At 44.9% G+C, this 9,397-nt stretch overlaps 1 protein-coding gene across 9 annotated transcripts in view; it reads right to left on the bottom strand.

The window, feature by feature from the left end:
* The window catches only part of LOC123503174 (myogenesis-regulating glycosidase-like), a 19,163-nt gene extending 10,597 nt beyond the window's left edge, over positions 1–8,566 (bottom strand). The window contains exons 1-5 of one of the 9 annotated variants that reach the window (XM_045252700.1): positions 8,339–8,566; positions 5,582–5,817; positions 759–910; positions 349–550; positions 1–91 (exon numbers count right to left, since the gene is read on the bottom strand). The exon at positions 1–91 is cut by the window's left edge and continues 69 nt beyond it. In XM_045252700.1, the coding sequence (XP_045108635.1) occupies positions 1–91; positions 349–550; positions 759–795 (330 nt within the window). In that variant the 5' untranslated portion in view covers positions 796–910; positions 5,582–5,817; positions 8,339–8,566. Of the gene's footprint in view, positions 92–348; positions 551–758; positions 911–2,805; positions 2,996–5,581; positions 5,818–8,338 lie in introns of those variants that run through there. The other 8 variants (XM_045252698.1, XM_045252703.1, XM_045252699.1 and 5 more) reach the window with 8 other exon arrangements.
* Positions 8,567–9,397: the final 831 nt, after the last annotated feature.

The following is a 9,397-nucleotide window of genomic DNA, read 5'->3' as shown; positions in this document are numbered from 1 at the left end:
TTGCAGCATGTCGGAAGTCACGAAGGCAGTTTCCTTGCGTGGGTGTTTCTCCAGAGGCCAAGGTTGTGTCGCCTGCTGGCCGCCACCGTACCTACAATATTAAGTTCACCAATGTTTGTTTACGGCACTGCGGTAAAGTTATATGTATGATCATGCATTTAGTTTTGAAAGGTATCACAATAGTAACGCTCCATCAACACCCAGCATGAGACGGACTGCTGTAGGCAGACCATGTAGTGTTTGGTGCGTGTACTTCACTACAAAAGCCTGAGTTTTTCTTGATATAAACTAAATCAATAATGGCATAAAACTCCCTGCCACAACACACTCCAAGCCTGCCTCACCCACCAGTGTCCCTCAAGCAGCACACAGTCCCGCAATTCACCCAGACCCCCGTTCCTGGCTGAGGTCCAGGCCACCTTCTGGCAATGGTCCTCCGTTGTCACCACCACCTTGGCTACGCCGAAATCTAGGCAGGAGTCTCCTTCCCCACACGGCGATCCCTCCGCACCCTCCGGCAGGGTGAGGCCCCATCTCACGTGAGCCTCGCCTGTTAGGGAAGTATACGTGAGCCAACCATCTCCCAGGACCCACAAGTCGGTCTCGACATCTCCGAGATGTGCATGTGGACGCTCGGCACGTGCTCTTTATCACCCTAACCAAGGCAACACTTTGGAATCAAACGCCTACAGGCGCTATTGATAGGTACTGTTGAGTGTTAACTGGACTACAACACATTACACAAGTGAATGAGGCACCTTTAGGATGAGTGAAGTGCAGGGTGTGGGCGTCCATGACCAAGCTGTTGTGGGGGGCGTTGGTCACCCGCAACAGGGGTCACATCTCTCGCTCGTCACAGCAGTCGCCAACACCGCCACCATCATCCAGCGTGCCATGGCTCCTGACTGTGCTGTAGGAGACAGGAGTGGGAAGCGTGGGCCTGTGCACGTGTTGTACGCGCCTTGTTGAACATACATATATACACACCTCCTATTGACGAGTTGCCCTGGGAATCTGGTAGTGCCTGACAGTGGGTTTGGCATTAACACAGCAACACTGTTGCAAAATTGCTTTTGGCTACTTTAAGAAGCATCATGTGCCACCTCCCTCATAGTCGCATGTAGTCACCAGCCAGTTTAATTTGAAGGATAGTATGTCCTGGCAGCAAGTACAGATGGTCTGCTATCATAACCTTTATTGCTACGAGTCAGTTTCTAAAATGACGGATATTATATAGTAGTTGATGCTTCTAAGGTATGCTATTCTGAGTTTTCCACGTGTTATACTGCTATAATTAAGTCCCTGCAGACGTTTTATGCAGAGAGGTGCAGCAAAACATTCCTATAACCCACAAACTCTTATTGGGTATGACAACACTCAACACATACAATTATCCCATCGCATCTTTGCTTTGAGGAACATCTCTAGATTCTGTTTGGCCAACTTGGAGTTGCCTTGAGCAATCTGCTAACGAACATTGGTATTGATCCCGTAATACGTGATGGATCATATATTGCACGTTTTCTCGCAGATGCGTCCGAGATACCTCCAAATCTTTTTGATTGATTGATTGATACATTTATTGTTGAATTAATAAATAGATAAAACAAAGGAGGAGGATGGATCTTGCCACCCATCCCCTGGACAAAGACTTAAGATTAAAGTATCAAAAACATAACACTAGACAGTATACATAACAAGAATACAAGTACTTTAATAAATAAATACAGATATTGCACACCTTACTGCCTAAACATCCTACAGTCTGGGAGCAAAAGGAGGATATCCCCTGAGTATATCCCTGAGAGTGGTTGAGTTTAGGAGATGGTCAATGAGGCTATACAAGTCATGTTGACCTTGTGGCCTAAATTTAGCAATGAGAGGACATTCCATGATATAGTGACGCAGAGTGCAGCACACAGCACACACCAGGAGAAGCACTGCCTTCCCAAAAGTATTTGTAGCCTTATCTGAGCCTCATTATCACCCTGTCGTGTGATGCAGTGCGTCTCCCATAGGTGTAAGCACAGCTCTGGGAGACACGTGCATAGTGCCACTGCCCCTATGGCAACAAAGCTCCAACTGATCACTAATGCTATTACGTACATAGTTCGTGATGCTACTCTTAACATAACCCAGAGTGTGCTCAGTGCCAGGGTCCACTGTGTCATCTTGGAGGGCACATTGAGCAAAGCGGTCTGCTTTTTTATTTAGCGGGATACCCACATGAGAGAGTATCCAGGTGAAATGGACCGTGGCACCATGGGGCAGATGGACTGTCAATAAAGAAATATACATTCTTATGGAGAAACGCCACAATATGGAGCGCCTCCAGTACAGCATACAGTTCTGCTCTAGTGGAAGACATGTGTGCAGGCAGCCGCCTGGAAACCTCAGTGTCAGTGTAGAGATTGGCAGAGATGTAGTCATGGATGAACAGCCCACATCCAGACCTGCTGCCATTGACTGACCCATCACAATAAACATGAACAGCCTGAACGAGTGGGTACTTCGACAATTTAGTCATGAACATGTCTTGCATCTTTTTTCCGGGTAACTTTTTTTTTTTGTTTTCCAAGGGGGCAATCAACCACACAATGCGTATGAGAGAGCAGCACAATAGCGAAGAAGTGCAAACCTTGTCCACCAAATGTAGTCGCGATCGAGGCGTGTTGTACACACACATATACATGCATACATACTGTGCACACACACACACATTTAAATCAACAAAATGTACAGTATTCGTATATTCCGAGTCAAACTTTCCTACGGTTTGATGATACAATTTTCATGCCACCTTACGTTGCATAGAAGGCTCTACTTTAAGGCCATTCATGTCCCAGCGACGGTCAGCAGGTATTCATAAGTGTGAGCGTGCTTGAAGCGTGGAAGTAGAACACAAGGGCTTCACAGAGTGATGCAAGAAAGCTTCTCGTTGGCTGCTCAGATGCTATGTGAAACAACAACACCTTGGAAACAACAATAGCGAGGCCGGAATTTGTATTTTATACTGGTTCTCACCTCAGCTGACGGTTCCCACTAAATTAGGCCCCTCCCACAACTTTCTGTGATTGGCAGGTGAGGTAGTACGTGAGGTCTAATCCCACCCCTTCCTCACCTCCTCTGTCTCACACACACACACACACACACACACACACACACACACACACACACACACACACACCCTGTTTTTTTTTTTTTTATTATTATTGTTTATAAGCAGTCGATCCTTCCCATCCTTATATGACGACACTGACAACTTCCACAGCCACGTCAGTTAATGGTTGTTATTTTGCTGCTATCTCCTGCCAGGTTTAGTGTTCTCATGAAAAGTGTATATGAGGGTGATAGTCATTATCATCAATGGGACTGGATGCGTGCTGTCCTTGTGCTGGCTAATGTCACTCGGAGTAGCAAAGAAAAATAATATTACATCTTCTTTTGGCGGATATATTGTAAAAATGTATAAATAGAATACAAAATAAAAACGAGTAAACAAAAAATCTAAACAATAATAAATGTATGTTTATGAGAGAGAGAGAGAGAGAGAGAGAGAGAGAGAGAGAGAGAGAGAGAGAGAGAGAGAGAGAGAGAGAGAGAGAATTTTCACGAAGTGTGCTACGTTCAAATTAATCCAGGTATATATTATCATTTTCCCACGACACACGAGTCACATGAGGCTCACAAAATTTGAGAAAAAAAATCCACTCAGGCTCCAGTTTTCAAGTCGTCTGACCGCGTCAGAAGCTCCTAAAAAACTAAACTTCCCCTTGAGAGTTGTATTATAGTTTGTACATTATAAATATATGCTTTTATCAATAAACTGTTAACTGTTTTTACCATTATCACTATTTTTACTACTGTCATTATTACACAAACAACACACACACACACACACACACACACACACACACGGCCCGGTAGCTCAGTGGTTAGAGCGCTGGCTTCACAAACCAGATGACCGGGTTCGATTCCCCGGCCGGGTGGAGATATTTGGGTGTGTCTCCTTTCACGTGTAGCCCCTGTTCACCTAGCAGTGAGTAGGTACGGGATGTAAATCGAGGAGTTATGACCTTGTTGTCCCGGTGTGTGGTGTGTGCCTGGTCTCAGATCTATCCCAAGATCGGAAATAATGAGCTCTGAGCTCGTTCCGTAGGGTAACGTCTGGCTGTCTCGTCAGAGACTGCAGCAGATCAAACAGTGAATTACACACATCACACTAGAAACAGTTGGGCTTGGCTTTCAGATTCAGACATGGCAGTAGAAAGCCTTGGGCTTTCTACTGCACGAAAGTCGGGCTGACTTAAGTTGCTAAGGGTATGTTAACACCGGTCGCGATGCTATAGGCGAGACATTCACTGTGTTGGAGGCAGGTTGACTTGACAGTTCTTGACGTGAAGGAGGAGGAGGTAGAGTAAGAGGAGTTATTAATGTTATCTTATCACCTCTGTGGACTTTGAAAAATAGTGGCCACATGACATACATGTTATGGCGCGGGGCGGGTCACCTTGTCGTTTTCTTTTAGGCTTGACAATATATCAAAAAATCAAACCACACCAGCAAAACAAGTAACAAAAACAAAATGATAAATTAATAGTTATGAAAATCAATCATTACATGCACAAGCAAATGACAATATCCTGGAAAACAATAAAACAATAATATTTGAAGGCTGAGCGGCGCTTTGTCGCGGGCTTGGCGCCAAAACAACTTCAAAATTATATTAATTTTTAATTATTAATTTGGGTCAAAATACTCATTCACAAACAATAATGTAGTGAAGGAGTGGTGTCATCAGCGCAATAAACGTTATAAAACAACAAATCAATTATACATTACATAAATATTACCTACACTAGGCTATCTCTAATTCATTCTATTTAATTTATTCTTGATCTATCTTACTATTTTCAATCATTTTCAGCCAAGGAAGGTCATCAATTATTTCCGCCAGTGCTGGGAATCTTCTTTTACCACCTGAAACACGCCCATCATACCCACAGATACCCACGCCCATCATAGCCCACCCATTACCTCACATATGCCCACCCACTAGATTGGCTAGAACGCCCACCAGCTCACCAATACGTCCAAAGCGACCCACGAGGTAGTGGTTAGGTTGTGATGGGCGTGTGTGTTTTTAAGGGATTCTTGATGATCTATTGACAGATTAACATGATATCTTTAAAATCAAAAGCAGAAACACTCTTAAGAACAAACTTCCTCATAACTGTGGACTTTGAAAAACAGTGGTCACCTAAGTTGTATTTCTAAAAGACTCCTGTTTCAGTAACAGACAACACTAATATTTCAATCACCCCCAAAAAACATGCCTGCCCCGCGCTTTACAAATCAGAATCAGAATATACACCAATAACACCCCTACACCACAAAACACACCCAAACCAATTTAAAATGCTCAAAATCCCAAGATCCTGGAGGGCCTTGTACCAAATATGGGCATACAACTTGATCACATCCAAGAAGAGGGCAGTTGTGCTATGTGAAGAGGGAAGAAGCAACAGCTCATAAAATAAAGACTTGCATGCACAACTGCTTCTCGCACAATGGTGCCCACCTCTTCAACGCTGTGCTGTACACCATCAGGAACCTGCCAGGGGTCACACCGGACCTCTTCACGAAAAGGTTAGACAGATGGTTGTCTACAATACCAGAGGAGCCCCCAATACCAGGACACTCCAGCTCAACCGGCAACTCACTCATCACATGGAGGGTTGACGGCAAGGCGGAACTGCCTGGCCACAGCGGAGGCCCACCTCAGCTGCGTCCATCATACCATGAAATTATACAAGACTAACAAAAGTAAGTGAGGACATTAACCCAAAACACACTCAAAACACTACGCAACACTTCAAAATATTAATAAATAAACCCATAACTCAACTAGAAACACCCAGCACACACACAAATCATACCCACACAATGAGTGCAAATGTGCAGTTGTCTGTGGCCACGTTTAGTTTTATTCATGAACATCAAATCAATAAAAGGAAAAATGAATGACGGAGTTGGTGGGTGTCTACACTCTATGTATGTGTAATGAAACAATACTGTGTTGACTGACTTGAAATTCCAGCATGTGACGGAACTGTATCAAAACGTGACAAGGATACACACAACTGATTTTGTGTTTGTCTGCAATTGGGGTCAAAATTGCAAAAAATAATCATGCCCGTCCACGACAACACTGAACATGCAACTGGACGATCCCACGCTCCTTGTCCACACACACACACACACACACACACACACACACACACACGAAGGTTGGTGAGTTGTGTATCATTCCTTTGAGATGACGCCAAAATACCGAAAAATGGCGGATCGAACCCGTTGCGTAACTTTGTATCATATTTTGACACGCAACGGTGAAGCACTATCCTGTCAACACTGCTACGCAACGGTGATCCGATACGTGGAAATGCAACAAGTGTGTACACGCCTTAATTAAAACACAAACAATATTCATACACAGTGTTACACCCGCAACCCCGACCGCCGCCCCTCCACCGCTCGTCTGGTCCCGCGGCACGCAGGGTGGCCAGCCAGACAGCCGAGGTGACTCTGGGCGGCGGACTAACCTTCCTTCAAGACGTGTTTGTGTCCGTGGTGGAGGAATGAACTGATGGTGGTAGTGGTGGTAGTGGAGGACAGGATTCAGAGTGAGTGAGTGAGTGAGTGAGTGAATAAGTGAGTGAGAAAGAGGACAGGAAAGAATAAAAGAAAGAGGAAAAATAAGAATATCTTATCAGAGCACAACATTTTCTCTCTCTCCCCCACTCCAGGTCTCGTGTCTGGTGATGAAATGGACGTCTGGACAGTGGTGGTGGTGGTGGTCAGTTGCCAAATGAAAATATTCTACGTCACCAGCTCCACCTTGAAAAGTCGCTCCAGTTTGGTCATTACCACAGACTGATGGAAAGTTTGAAGTTAATTTGGGCAGCATGACGTTATGAGGATAATGAATATAATGATGTAAGAGCTGGAGAACCACTGATGAGAGAAGAGAGGCGAGAACTGAAGTGACAGGAAGCAGCACTTCCTGCTTGCGTCACGTGAGCGTATTGCGCGCTGGTTGGGCACGTGGTAAGAACCCAGTGAGCATGGCGGGAACTTAGTGAGCGTGGCGGGAGCCTGATCACATGCGTGTTATGACCGTAGTTAAACCCGATTGGACACAGTGATATCGTAGCGATATCAAGGGACGTACGCAGTAAAGGCTTGGTAGATACGTAGCAGTGGAGGATTTCGCAATTCCATCACGTCTCCACTACGTCCTCAAAAATTTTATGAACGTGTTGAGAACCTGCTGCGCGTAGTAAGGACCGCCTCTGGTGTGATGGGGCCTTGACACGGAGAGTTTATCCCTGTCAGTGACGCACAGCAAACTTGTCTCGGGAGCCTCGCTCGTCTCCTCTCCACCTCCCCTTCCCCCGCTGTTCCCCACACTCTCATCACTCGCCTTTTAAATCTCATTGATGTTTACTTGATTGATTGATAAGTTTATTGTTATAGCAGTGTATACACCATCGAACTGTTGTCAATTTACGTATGAATGAACCTAACAAATTACCAGCTTATGTATCTATCTATCTACACACAAGCATGTAGATATCTCCACCAGCACCGCCAACACCCACACCTGCCCACCTTCGCCATCATGAACGGCAGTGTGTCAGTTTACACAATACTACTAGTATTTCCATGCCACTATATTTTAGCATCATATCACCTCAGACGCTGGTCAACAAGACGAGACACAGCAAGGAGACCAGACCAGACGACACGAGAGAGAGAGAGAGAGAGAGAGAGAGAGAGAGAGAGAGAGAGAGAGAGAGAGAGAGAGAGAGAGAGAGGAGACAGACACACACACACACACACACACACACACACACACACACACACACACACACAAAGCTATGGGCGGCGTCAACAGCTCCACACCCACTGCCACCCATATTTGTCCCGCCCATGCATGCTCACGCCCAAGCTTCCCAGTCAGCCCATACGCCTCCGCAGCCGCCCTCACTATATAATGAAGTGACTCAAGACACACAGATCCACGTGTTCCGGAGAAAACTGACGTCTGGCAGGCGACATGTGACACCTTCCTAGTACAGCCTGTCGCATCACCGTCCCATCACTAATGACTCTGTGGCACCATTAATAACTACCTTTCACATCCACTCACTCCCACACGTCACGTCACCCCTTCAGTGCATTATTATACAGCTTTCTATTAAATTATCCGCCCCATTACCGTCCCATCACTGTCTCATCATGTTTGTTACCTCCACTCTATTAATAGACTCACCCTCTCACTGAGCAGGTGGAGCTGGTGGACTAGGTGAGGCAAGTGGGGCGGTCACCGTGTTCACAGGTCTCGTGTCTGGTGAGGAAATGGACGTCTGGTAGCTGATTGTGGTGGTGATGATGGTGGTGGGCAGTTGCCAAATAGAAATATTCTAAATCACCAGATCCACCTTGAAAAGCCGCAAAAAGGTCGCTAAATCATTGTTGTACATGCTACAAATGTTCCTAGACGAAGTAATTGGCTTGACTTACACATAGGCTAATCAGTATAGGGCCCCGTTGACTCTAATGACCGTTTATCCCTCCCAGTGACGCAGAGCAAACTTGTCATGAGAGCCACGCTCGCCACCGTCTCATCACTTGCCTTTTAAATCCGATTGATGTTTAATTGATTGATTGATAAGTTTATTGTTGTAACAATGTATACACCATCGAACTGTTGTCAGTTTCCCTGTGAATGAACCTATCAAATTACCAACTTATCTATCTATCTATCTACACACAAGCATGTAAAATCTCCACTAGCACCGCCAACACCCACACCTGCCCACCTTCGCCATCATGAACGGGAGTGTGTCAGTTTACACATTACTACTAGTATTTCCATGCAACTATATTGTGGCATCATATCACCTCAGACGCTGTGGCGCCATGCAGCAAATTGTTGACTAATTTCGCTTCACTTGCAAACCAGATATTGTTTTGCATCTCTTTCAACTGATAGGAAAACAAGTCGATACATTATGCATTTTATTATATCAAGAGATATTGTGTTGCCATTAGAAATATATAGGAGTATCATTCACAAGATATCGTCATATCATTAGGTATAAAAAATAAATGCAAGTAACAAAAACTGCACCACGTTACAAGACACTGGCCAGACACTTAAATTAAGTATTGCATTGAAAGACTCACAAAACATCATCTCGGGAAACACGTAACAATACCTTTGTGCTTCACAACAGGAATGATGAGTGATGAGCAGAGGAATCGTGACCCAAGAGGTTACCTTCCTCTCTTAGTCTACACTCTCCTTCCTTAAATACTATATACATAT

The sequence above is a fragment of the Portunus trituberculatus genome, chromosome 13 (assembly GCF_017591435.1).
Source record: "Portunus trituberculatus isolate SZX2019 chromosome 13, ASM1759143v1, whole genome shotgun sequence".
Classification (NCBI taxonomy): Eukaryota; Metazoa; Arthropoda; class Malacostraca; order Decapoda; family Portunidae; genus Portunus; species Portunus trituberculatus.
The sequence above is the reverse complement of the archived record's forward strand: the minus strand, read 5'-3'. Positions and strand labels throughout refer to the sequence as shown.